The 13,434-nt window shown below is 41.5% G+C and overlaps 1 protein-coding gene across 1 annotated transcript; it reads right to left on the reverse strand.

Moving 5' to 3' along the window:
- Nucleotides 1-751: 751 nt before the first annotated feature.
- LOC106981187 (zinc finger protein 501-like) lies at nt 752-13,434 on the reverse strand. The gene is made up of 4 exons (XM_027042184.2): nt 13,221-13,434; nt 11,101-11,198; nt 7,895-8,021; nt 752-4,444 (listed from the first exon to the last, which is right to left on the reverse strand). The coding sequence occupies exons 2-4, from the start codon at nt 11,146-11,148 to the stop codon at nt 3,231-3,233; spliced, it is 1,389 nt and encodes a 462-aa protein (XP_026897985.1). The 5' UTR covers nt 11,149-11,198; nt 13,221-13,434; the 3' UTR covers nt 752-3,230.

Below are 13,434 nucleotides of genomic sequence, written 5' to 3' on the forward strand. Positions count from 1 at the left end.
GGGCAAGGGTTAGAGAGAAGGGGAGACAGAATCCCAAGCAGGCTCTGCGCAATCAATGCAGAATGCGATGCGGGGCTGGAACTCACAAACAGTGAGATTATGACCTGAGCTGAGATCAAGAGTCAGAGGCTTAACTGACTGAGCCACCCAGATGCCCCTCAACCTTTTTTTTTTGGTAACATTTATTTTTGAAAGACAGAGAGAGACAGAGCACAGGTTGGGGAGGGGAAGAGAGAGAAGGAGACACAGAATCCAAAGCAGGCTCCAGGCTCTGAGCTGTCAGCACAGAGCCCGATGCAGGGCTCGAACCCACAAACCGTGAGATCATGACCTGAGCCTAAATTGGATGCTTAACCCACTGAGCCACCCAGGCACCCTTCCTATTTTTTTTGTTGTTGCTGCTGATTTTTTTTAATTTATTTTTGAGACAGAGACAGGGCATGAGCAGGGGAGGGGCAGAGAGAGAGGGAGACACAGAATCCGAAGCAGGCTCCAGGCTCCGAGCTGTCAGCACAGAACCTGACACGGGGCTCGAACTCACAGACCATGAGATCATGACCTGAGGTGAAGTCGAATACTTAACTGACTGAGCCACCCAGGCACCCCACCCCTCCTCTTATTTTTATTGATCTCTACTTTCATCAAATGTAGTAGAGAATATCCTAAGTCCTTTAAATTTACTGAGCCTTGCTCTAAGGCCCAGTGTATAATCTAACTTGAACATTTCATGTGCACTTGAAGGGAATGTGCACTTGAAGGGAATGTGCACTCTGAAGTTGCTGCGTGTTCCTTGTGTGTTCTATAAAGTATATATGCCACTCAATTCAAGATGGTAGACAATATAGACATATTGTTCAGCTCTTCTAAATATTTAATATTTGTTGTCTAGATATTCTATCAACTGCTGAGAATGGAGTGTTATAATTTCCAATTATAAAATTGTGGATTGTTCTTTTTTAAAATTTAGTTCTGTCAGTTTTTACCTTGTGATTTTGGAAGCCCTGATATTAGGCACATAATATATTAGTAAACTTAAAATGATCTTATTTATAATATTAACACATCACATCTGTAACATAGTTACACATTATAAGATTTACCAACCTTGATGAATTGACCATTTTATCATTATAAAATGTCCTCTGTTTATGATGATACCTTCTTGAATTCTATTATATCTGATATTAACATATCCAGCTTTCTTATGATTAGTGTTTTCATTGTGTATCTTTATCTCTTGAATGTTCACCTGTGTTTCTGTATTTAAAGTGTTCCTCTTTTAGATATAGTTGGGTCATTCTTTATTCAGTCTGACAACCTGTCAGTTTTATTTGGAGTGTTTCTTTTAGGTTTAATGCAATTGCTGATATGGTTGAACTTAGGTCTCCCAGTTTGCTGCCTGTTTACAATTTGTTCTATCTGTGTCTCTCTTCCTCCTTTCCTGCCTTCTTCTGGGTTAAACATTTTAAGTTTTATTTATTTAGGTAATCTCTACACCCAATGTAGGACTCAAACTCACAACCCCAAGAGTCGCATGCTCCTTGACTAAGCCAGCAGGCACTCCTAGGGTTAAACATTTTTTAATATGTGATTTAATTCCTCTACTTGCATTATTATTTAATGGGTATTCTTTAGGGATTACAGTATCATCTGTAATTTCTCGTAATCTCTTTAGCATTACTACTGTTTGTCATACTAAATGTAGAAACACTTTTTATTTACCTTTCCTTCCACCTACATTCCTTGAAGTTCAGTATTAATTCATGCACACAACTAAATTTTATTATAATTTCAGGAAATTCTAAGATACAAACTATACAGTTGGAGTCAAAAGTTTAACCCTTTGAAGTTCCCTTCTAGTCACCCTGTCTCCACTCCTGATTTTGGTCTTTAGGGTCTCCTCTTGTTTCTTATGGTTAATATTTGCCACCATCAGGCCATGGGTAGCAAGCACAATATATGATCCTTGTGGGCAGAAGAGGTTGAGAAAGCTGTAAGCGGGCTTAAAAGAGCACATTTAGCAAGGGTAAGGGGCCAGAGCAGAAGTTAGGATCAGGCAGCTCAATTTACACAAAGTCAGAGAAAACAAAAAAGGACCAAACAAAAGGATCCAACGTCAGGTAAAAGAAAGGATGACATTATATAATTGGCAAGAGAAAAAAAAAGGCAGAAACAAGGACACAGAGAGCTCCCGAGAATGAACGTGGGTTGTTATTATCCTTCCTTATTGACTTGATCCTTGTGCACTAAGAGCCTAAATCAGTGGTTCTTAATCTTGGTGGAACTACCTGAGGAGTTTTTAAATTCCTGATGCCCAGGCTACACCCCAGGCCAAATTTAATCAGAATCTCTAGGACTGGGACCCAGGTATTTTTCAGATGATTTCAGTGTACACCCAGGATTAATAAGCAATGGTTTAAATGTTTGCAAATGTTCAAGTGAACAAGTGGAGTGCAGGGACAGAGAAAAGGAAGATTTCCTAGGCTTAGATATTTTTCTTCCTCTTTATTTTCCTAGAGAAACATCCTGGTGATTTTTCTCTTTGGGATCCTGATCTTCCACACTTGGCTTCAGGTTGAAACTACTATTTAGAGAGCCATCAGCCTCAAGTACTGTTAAGTCTGCTGCTTGGGGTAGTTTTTCTACTGACATTAGATGCTTAGCTCCTGACTCTCTTTTCTCTGACTTAACCAGACTTTCTCCTTCTGTGCTCCCCTAGGAATTCTCCACTCTTCAGCTTCTTGGGTTCTGTTACTATACCTCTTGTCCTCTTTCCATACCTAATACCATTTCAAGGAAGAGAGCTATTTTTTGCATGATGCAGCCTCATACATTTTTGCAGTACCCTGTAATACTTAGAACACAGGTCTACATGATCAGTAGAGAATACATAATTCTTTTTCTTTTTTCAATGTTTACTTTTAAGAGAGAAAGACTGCCAGCGGGAAAGGGGCAGAGAGAGAGGGAGACACAGAATCTGAAGCAAGCTCTAGGCTCTGAGCTGATGTAGGGCTTAATCTCATGGAGTGCAAGATCATGACCTGAGCTGAAGTCGGATGCTTAACCGACTGAGCCACCCAGGTGCCCCTCTTTTTTCTTTTTTTAAGTAAACTCTGCCCAACATGGGACTCGAACTCATGATCCCAATATCAAAAATTGCATTGAGCCAGCCTTATTGAGCCAGCTGGGTGCCCCAAGAATACATAACTATTTCATGAATTTACTGCATTCTATTCATCATGAATTTCTTTATGTTGGTAAAAGGCTGAACGCACACTGAAGGTTTTCTCACATTTCTTACATCTGTAGTGTTTTTCTCCTGTATGGGTTTTCTGATGTTGAATAAGAGATGAACTCTGACTGAAGGCTTTGTCACAACCACTGCATTTATATGGTTTCTCTCCAGTATGAGTTCTCAGATGCTTTGTAAGAGATGAGCTCTGGCTGAAGGCTTTCTCACATTCTTTACATTTGTAAGGTTTCTCCCCAGTATGAATTCTTTGGTGTCTTATGAGAGCTGAGCGATCACTGAAGGCTTTCCCACATTCGTTACATTTGTAAGGTTTCTCCCCAGTATGGGTTCCTTGATGTTGAATAAGAGCTGAACAGTAGCTGAAAGCTTTCCCACATTCACTGCATTCATATGGCTTTTCCCCTGTATGAGTTCTCTGATGTTGAGTGAGGCCCGACCTGTCACTAAAGGCTTTCCCACATTCTTTACATCCATAAGGTTTTTCTCCAGTATGAACTCTTTGATGTTTAATTAGGGATGAGGTATCATTGAAAGCTTTCCCACATTCCTTGCATTTATAGGGTTTCTCTCCAGTATGGATTCTGTGGTGTTGAATAAGGTATGTGCTTTGGTTGAAGGCTTTCCCACATTCATTGCACTCATAGGGCTTTTCTCCAGTGTGAATGATATGATGCTGAATGAGGGCTGACCGATGACTGAAGGCTTTCCCACATTTGTTACACTCGTAAGGTTTTTCTCCCGTGTGAATTCTCTGATGCTGAATAAGTGATGAGCTCCGACTGAAGGCCTTTCCACACTCAGCACATGCATAAGGCTTCTCTCCAGTATGAATTCTCTGATGTAGGATAAAGGCTGAGTAGTAACTGAAGAACTTCCCACATTCATTGCACTTCCAAGGCTTTTTCACTGAGTAAATATTTTGATGTTTGATTGGGTTTGAACTTTCCCCAATTTCATTACAATCCTCCACAGTGGTTTTGTTGTGTTTAATTATGGCTTGCCTTAAATCTTTCTTCCGGTTTCCTTGCTGCCTTTCTAATGTGCCTTCACATTGCCAGGCTTCTATCAATCTGGAGTCCCAGGCCTCAACCTTTTTAAGTCTTTCTATTATCAGCTCTCTTTCGGAGGACACTTCTTCATAAAGTTCTTGCTTTGAAAAAGATTCTTTAGTTTCAGGTATAGATTCGGAATCTGAAATAAATAAAAAGTACACGTATTTTTGTTTTCTCTGTGATGAGAGAAAGAAAACTGCTGAGTTAGCAAGAGGAAAATAAAACAAAAATGATTCTTTTTAAAAAGTGTTTATTTATTTTTAGAGAAAGAGAGATCCAGAGAGAGGGGCAGAGAGGGAGAAACAGCTCCTTGCTGTCAGCGCAGAGCCCAGCGTGAGGCTTGATCCCACAACCATGAGATCATGACCTGAGCTGAAACCAAGAATCAGATGCTCAACCAACTGAGCCACCTAGGCAACCCCAAAAATGATGCTTATTAAACATGTTTATTAGAATGTTTTCAGAAAGCACTTCCTGGCAGTGGCAGAGGAAGTGTCAGAAAATAACAGAGATGGGAGAATGAGTAATGTAAGGCACAATAAAAGGACAATGAGGATGCTGTACTTAAGAGAGTGGAAAACTGAGCAGACTAACCAGAAAGGAGGATATAAGCAGGTGGGATGAGAATAAATGTTAATATAAAACATCTAGAGAAGGGTGGAAAGATGAAAACACAGGTTGAGATTAGACAGTTTTGAAAAAGTACAAGACAAAAAAAATCATTTATAATAATCACCCAGAAACAACACTTTTGACTTTTTCAATAGTTCCCTCCAGTCCCCCAGAAATAAGTCAGAGAAAAGACAAATATCATATGATTTCACTCATACAGATGAACATAGGGGAAAAGAAGCAAAAATAAATAAAAACAGGGAAGCAAACCATAAGAGACACTTAAATACAGAGAATAAACTGAGGGTTGCTGGAGGGGAGGTGAGTGAGGAGATGGGCTAAATGGGTGATAGGCATTAAGGAGGGCACTTTTTGGGATGAGCGCTGGGTATCATATGTAAGTGATGAGTCACTAAATTCTATTCCTGAAATCATTATTACACTATATGTTAACTAACTCGGATTAAAAAAGAAAGAAAGAAATGCTCTTATAGGCAGAAGGTGATTGATACAAGTCAAAAACTTGTATCAATGGGCCAAACTGACCCACCACAGACCAAATCTGGCCACTCTCACTTGTTTACATATTGTTTATGGCTGCCTTCATGCTACAATGGCAAAGTTAACTAATTGCCAAAGAGTATATGGCCCACAAAGCAGAGAATGTTTACCATCTGGTCCTTTATAGAGAAAGTTTGCCAACCCCTGATCAATATAAAAAATGAATAGTGCTGGCAATGGCATAAATGAAAATAGATATAAAATTAATTTTTTTCTTACTAAAAAAATTTTTTATGTTTATTTGAGAGAGACAGAGCATGAGCAGGGGAGGGGCAGAGAGAGAGAGAGAAACATAGAATCTGAAGCAGGCTATAGGCTCTTAAGCTTTTAGCCCAGAGCCCAACACTGGGCTCAGACCCATGAACTTTGAGATCATCACCTCAGCCGAAGTCAGAAGCTTAACCAACTGAGCCACCCAGGGTCCACCCCCCCCTCTTTTTTTCTTATTTTTAATTACTCTAAGAGATAATTGACGGTCAAACAAAAATAGTAGCAATATATTGTGATTTTATAGCATATGTAAAGGTAAAATGCATGAGAACAATTATACAAAAGATGGGAGAGAGGAATTAGAAGTCTCCAGAAGTAAGGTTCTTATACCAGACATGATGTGGTATAATATTCTTTTTCTTTCTAATAAATGTTTACTTATTTTTGGCAGGGGAGGTGCAGAAAGAGAGGGAGACAGAGGGTCTGAAGCAGGCTCTGTGCTGGCAGTAGAGAGTCCAATGTGGGGCTCAAACTCAGGAACTGTGAGATCATGACCTGAATTGAAGTGGGACACTTAACCGACTGAGCCCCCCAGGTGCCCCTGGTATATTACTCTTTAAAAATATACTGTGATTGGGTGCCTCGGTGGCTCAGTCAGTTGGGCTGCCAACTACAGCTCAGGTCATGATCTTGTGGTCTATGAGTTCGAGCCCTGTATCGGGCTCTATGCTGACAGCTCAGAGCCTGGAGCCTGCTTCCGATTCTGTCTGCCCCTTCCCTGCTTGCTCTCTGTCTCTCTCTCTCTCTCTCTCAAAAATAATAAACATTTTAAAAATTAAAAAAAATAAGAAAAATTAAAAAATAATAAAAATATACTGTGACTGGGGTACCTGCATGTCTCAGTTGGTTAAGCGTCCAACTCTTGGTTTTGGCTCAGGTCATGATCTCATGGTTTGTGAATTCGAGCCCTGCATTGGGCTCTGCGCTGACAGCACAGAGCCTGCCTGGGATTCTCTCTCTCTCTCTCTCTCTCTCTGCCCCTCCTCTGCTCTCTCTCTCTCTCAAAATAAATAAATTTTAAAAATAGATAACTGTGATTAATTAAAGAAGCATTTGGGAACTCTAGGACAACCATTAAAAGAACTTTAAATAAGGTTTAATGGTAAGCTAATTGTGGATATAAAATAGAGTAAAAAAAATATGCAACCAAAAAAGTGAAAAAGAAAGAAAAATGAATAAGGAATAGATGGAACAAATAGAAGACAAGTAGCTATATGTAAGATTTAAATCCAACTATATGGGGTGCCTGGGTGGTTCAGTTGGTTAAGCGTCTGACTTCGGCTCAGGTCATAATCTTGCAGTTCGTGGTGCAGCCACTCTGGAAAAGTTTGGAGGTTCCTCAAAAAATTAAAAATAGAACACCCTATAATCCAGCAATTACACTATTAGGTATTTATCCAAAGGATGCAAAAATGCTGATTTGAAGGAGCACATGCACCCCAATGTTTATAGCGACACTATTGACAATAGCAAAATTATGGGAAGAGCCCAAATGTCCATCAAATGACGAATGGATAAAGAAGATGTGGTATATATATACAATGGAATATTACTTGGCAATCAAAAAGAATGAAATCTTGCCATTTGCAACAACACGGATGGAAATAGAGTGTATTATGCTAGGTAGAATAAGTCAGAGAAAGACAAATATATGATTTCACTCATATGTGGAATTCAAGAAACAAAACAGATGAACACAGGGAAAAGGAAGTGAAAATTAAGATAAAAAACAGAAAGGGAGACAAAACATAAGAGACACTAAATTCTATTCCTTAAAAAAAAAAAAAAAGATAAAATGAATGATTGCAAAAAAAAATTGACCACATATGTGCAGGTCTATTTCTGGACTATCTATTCTGTTCTATCGATTTACATCTATACCAGTACCACACTGTTTTGGTCACTATAATTTTATAAATCTTAAAACCAATGTAATAAAGCTATCCTTTTTCAATACCAGAAATAGTAAACTTTTACTTGCCAAAAGAGAAAAAAAGCCCAATTCTGAGCCCAGAGTGATCAGGGATCTCCTAGGAGATCAGGGCTTTCTGGATTTTAAGCAAAACTATGGCATTTTAGATGCCATGAGTTATAGAGGAAGTTTATGTCCCAGTAAGCAGTTTGCATTACAAAATAATTTCCTTACCCCAAAATACCAGGCTCCCACAATTCTCCACTTTCATATCAATGCCCATGTACCTTTGGGCAGAATTCAGCTCTTCTTCCTCCACATGACTGAAGTCCATTTCCTCATCCTTGACTGTCACCAATTCCTGGAAGAACAAGCATATTCTTTAATTTTTTTTATGTTTATTTTTGATAGAGACAGAGCACAAGTGGGGGAGGGCAGAGAGAGAAGGAGACACAGAATCAGAAGCAGGCTCCAGGCTCTGAGCTGTCAGCACAGAGCCCGATGCAGGGCTTGAACCCATGGACCGTGAGATCATGACCTGAGCCGAAGTCAGACACTCAACTGACTAAGCCACCCAGGCGCCCCAAGAACAAGCATATTCTATAGAACTTGGGGAGGAGAACAATCTATAAGAGACAGTATTTTTTAATATGACGGTTAAACCTTTATTTTAATTGAACAGTCTAAGATGTCTATGTATTAGTCTGTATTAGGGAAAATAGTAACAGCTAACACTTATATTTTCTATGTGCTGAGCCCTTTGAACTACCTCTTGTAATGATAACTTCATGAGATAAGTACTATTATTAACAGTATTTACAGATGTGAGGATCAGATATGACATCTGGACCCAGACAGTCTGGCTCCAAAGCTATACTCTTTTGGTTCTTTTTTTTTTTTTTAATGGAACAACGTATTTCATTTCATTTCATTTCATTTCATTTTATTTTACTTTACTTTAGAGAGAAGAGCATGAGTAGGAGAGAGGGGCAGAGGGAAAGAATCTTAGGCAGGATCCATGCTCAGAGCAGAGCCTGATGTGGGGCTCAATCCCCCGACCCTGGGATCATGACCTGAGCTGAAATCAAGAGTCAGACGCTCAATCAAGCCACCCAGGCACCCCATATACTCTTTCTTTAAATTCAAGTATAGTTGACATAAAGTATATTAGTTTCAGGTGTACAACATAGTGATTTGATAGCAAAGCTATCCTCTTTCCTATATTTTTCTGTCTCTCACATATTTTACTAAATAAATCTAATATAAATTAACCACTGGGGGGGCGTCTGGGTGGCTCAGTCAGTTGAGCGTCGGACTTTAGCTCAGGTCATGATCTCGCAGTCCATGGGTTTGAGACCCCGCGTTGGGCTTTTTGCTGACAGCTCAGAGCCTGGAGCCTGCTTCGGATTCTGTGTCTCCCTCTCTCTCTGCCCCTCCCCTGCTCATGTTCTGTCTCTCTCTCTGTCAAAAAAAAAAAAAAAAAAAAAAAAAAACCATAAAAAAAAATTTAACCACTGAATGACAACCAAATGTCAATTACTAATTGCACTTAGTTGTTGTAGATGGGGTAAGTCTCAGATATGTAATTTAGACTGATTCCTGAAATATTCTGAGATTTTATAGAGCTTCTGCTTGATATCCTGAATGTATACAGATAGTCATGCTGTTCTTCCTTCTCTGTACTTAGGGTCATGACTTTTAGATTTATCTAGTTATCTTTTAGTAATTGCAGTTGTTTTGAATGAGTGGATTTACTGATTTTATGTTTTTTAAGTTTATTTACTGATTTTGAGAAAAAGACCATATGCACATGAATGGGGAAGGGGCAGAGAGAGGGGGAGAGAGAGAATCCTAAGTAAGCTTCACGCTGTCAGCACAGAGCCCAGCAAAGGGCTCAGTCTCAGGAACTATGAGATCATGACCTGAGCCAAAATCAAGAGTCGGATACTTAACCAACTGGGCCACCCAGGCACCTGAAATTTACTTTTTATGTATGTATGTATGTATGTATGTATGTATTTTGGATTTACTGATTTAAAAATAATTTTTTATGTTTTCTATTTATTTTTGAGAGACAGACCATGAGTGGGGGAGGGGCAGAGAGACAGGGAGACACAAAATCCCAATCAGGCTCCAGGCTCCAGGCTCTGAGCTGTCAGCACGGAGCCCAACATAGGGCTCGAATTCACAAACCATGAGATCATGATCTGAGCTGAAGTTGGACGCTTAACCTACTGAGCCACCCAGAGGCCCCTAAAAAAAATTTTTTTTAACATTTATTTATTTTTGAGACAGAGTGTGAGCAGGGGAGGGGCAGAGAGAGGGAGACACAGAATCCAAAGGAAGCTCCAAGCTCTGAGCTGTCAGCACAGAACCTGACGTGGGGTTCGAACCCACAAAGCATGAGATCATGACCTGAGCCAAAATCGGCCACCCAACCAACTGAGCCACCCAGGCACCCCCACAAGATTTTATGTTTAAGTAATTTCTACACTCAACGTGGGTCTCAAACTTACATCCCTGAGATTAAGAATCGCATGCTCCACCGACTGAGCCAGCCAGGAGCTGCTGTGAGCCTCAGTTTTACTGTGAAATAAGCATCACTCCTAACTCACATGATTTCTTATTTAAAATAAATGAAGCTATGTTTGAAAAGTGGCTCTAAATGTTAGAGTTCCCCAGAGCTCAGTTGTTACACATCTTCTCTTCTCCATCCATTCTTACATGCCTATAAGCAACCTGTTATTTCTCCCATCTTAAAAAAATAAAAAATAAAAACCCTCTTTGGTCTTGCTACTGCTTCCCGCTATCACCCTATTTCTGTCCTCTGCTTTAGCGTAAAACTCTCCAAAATGGCTGTCAGTCATCCCTGCTTCCAACTTCTCTCCTATTCTCTTCTGAACCCTTTCCGATCAGGCTTTCATTCCTACAACTCCATGACATTGTTCTTGGCAGTGACCAGTGATCTTCATATTTTTAAATCCAATGGTCAATTTTCAGGCCTCATCTTACTTGACTTAGCAGCAGTATTTAACAGCTGATCACTCCCTGCTCCTTTTAAACACTTTCTCCAATTGTTTACCAGGATGCCAAACTTTTGACTTCCTACCTCACTGGCCACACTGGCCACATCTTCTCAGTATCCTTTGCTGGTTCCTCTTCATCTCCCTGATCTCACAGTGTTGGAGAGCTCAGTCATAAAATCTCATCTCTTTTCTATTCCCTTAGTTTTGTGATTTAAAATACTGTTCACACAGACTACTACCAAAATCAGTGCTCAAGCCTGAGCTCTCCCCAGACCTTCAAGTCTTCAAGGAAAAATTACTTTGGTTCAGTTCTCTAGTTGGGATTGCCGTGGACCTCCAAAGCAAGATGAAAAAAGCAAATGACACACTGTGAACTCCAAGCTAAGATTTCATATGAGGAAATCAAAGACTTGCCTGGAACTCAACAGGAAGGAGCTCAACAGTAGGTTCCATTTCTTCCATGTTCTGTTTTTGGGGCAGAGAAGCATCCTCGGTAGTAATGGCTGGAAGGACTAGAGGGAGAAGAAAAAGCTATGAAGGAGGTAAGCTCTATTTCCCCACTTCCAAATTCATTAGGACAAAAGTTATCACAAGCCAGGTAAATTGTATACACAGGGCCCACTTGACTTCACTCCAAAAGGTGGGATGAGGGTACAATAAGACGATAAAGTGAAAGTCTGTTGCCCAAAAAGCTAAGCTTATAGACCCACAATACATCAACCTTTTATAATAGCCTAACAGGGGGTGGAAAATGGAATATTCTCTCTTCCATGGCTGCAGAGGGAATGTGGATGGGCACAGGAGTGCTGAAAGAGGAAAGTGGGACTGGAGAATGTGTCACAAGGAGCCTGCTTAGTGATTTCCAAAATTGGTCGCTTACTGAGTTTCTCTACTTGGGGACATGTCTGCTTCCATTTCCTTTCATGCAGGGGCATCTAACCTTTTAATTCTCATCAAAGGTGTTTTTCCACTTGTCCCCACTTTCAACTTCATGTTTATTTCTGTAATTCTTACCTTCTTCCTCAGCTTCAATGGTCAGATAATCCATGATTAGATTCTCTTTTTTTGTCCTGTTATTGCTATGATTTCTCCTTTATTGCTGTTTCAGATGAGATAAACATGGACTTTCCAACAATACATAATCTGCTTCTTTGTGAAAATCATTCAACTCTACTCTGAAGTTCTGGAGAGAGATTTTGAAGTTAGGCTTGCCATCCTGTGGAGTTGGTTCCTGCTCCCTGGGGCATCTTCCTCTCTATCTCTATTCCTAGGAGGCTTATTCCTATGTGTTTAAGTCTTAGGGCCTCAGAAGTAATTCTTCTTTGCTTGTAACCTTTATTATTTAGGCTAAATTAGTCTCCACAGCTAGAAGAGCATTCTCTAGAGTACTGATATCAGTCACTATATGCCAAACCAGGGCAAATCCAGGAGAGAATCAGTGAGTGAACTGTGAGCCTCACACCTGGCTCCAGACTGTGCAGAAACAACCAGGAGACCCTAAAGCACACAACTGGCTATAAAACAGCCTGTGATTATAGCATCAGGTAACTATAAAAGCAGGACTCCCACAGTTCATTCATCCTTACTATTCATAGAGACAGGCAGTTGATAGATGGGGCCTGTATACAGCTGATTCCTAACCTTTTTAAAAGACCCTGAAAATGTACAGGCCAGGATTCCCTTGCATGGTCAGAGCGAGAACAAAAGACTTCAGTAATAACTGACAGACAGTAACTGGCAGACAACATGGGTTCCCTCATGTCAAGGAAGAAAAACTAAACTTTAAACCAGGCTGAATGACCAGGAAGAACAAAACGAGTCGGTACAGCCTAAGGGGACAAGCTGACACAAAATTCAACAGAATTTGCAAAAAAGACACCTGCAGCACATCCTGTTGAATGGCTGCCACATCTTGATACTCCCACCAGAAATAATTTATTAATTGTATCCTGCTTGCACTTGAAATGCGTGGTTTGGGACTTGAGCCTGACCAATCTTTGTAAAGGGCACGGAACTTGCGGTTTGTGCCTGTTTAACCGCAGGCTGAATCCTTCCCCTTGGAAGCGTACTCTTGGCTTGTAGCCAAAGGCTGCGTCCTTTGGGGAATGAGTAAGACACAGACCCCACTTTTTTTCTTTCTGTCCCAGGAGTTCAGGTTAAGGCTCTTAGTGCAGTGGCAAGATTTAATGCCCAAAACGGCGGGGGCAGTCGCGTTCCCACAGTCCCCCGTTCGGCCACGCCCCCTCCACGCTCCCGGACTCCACTTCCCAGAGGGCTTAGGGGCAACCGCGCTTCCCGGACGCCTCCTGGCTCAGAACTAAAGCCTCAGACCCGGCTTGCCTCCCAGCCGGAGAGAAGCGGGAGGGTTACGCACAGCACCGGGGAGCGGGCATAGGACGAGGGCAGGGCCGGCCCTTTATGTGCCGGGCCGGAACCTGAGAGCCTGGCCCGGGCCGCTGCGGGAGGCACTGCAGCCGCGCGCACGGACCGGCGGGTCGCCGACGCACGCGCCTCAGGGTCCAGCTTTCTCTTACCCCTGGACGCGCTGCCCACTCGGCTCCGGCCACAGGGCGGGTCCCCGCCGGGCTGCGCTCTGGGAAAGACGGAGGGGAGGACGGAGTCGCTTTCCGGACACACGGAGCTGTGGGGGAACAAAAGGCTCGAGCCTGAGGCTCCGTCTGGAGTCGCATCTGCGCACTTGGAGGCGACCGCGCCAGGTCGGGGGTCCCGGCGGAAGGACTCCACTTC

Source organism: Acinonyx jubatus, chromosome E3 (genome assembly GCF_027475565.1).
Source record: "Acinonyx jubatus isolate Ajub_Pintada_27869175 chromosome E3, VMU_Ajub_asm_v1.0, whole genome shotgun sequence".
Lineage (NCBI taxonomy): Eukaryota > Metazoa > Chordata > Mammalia > Carnivora > Felidae > Acinonyx > Acinonyx jubatus.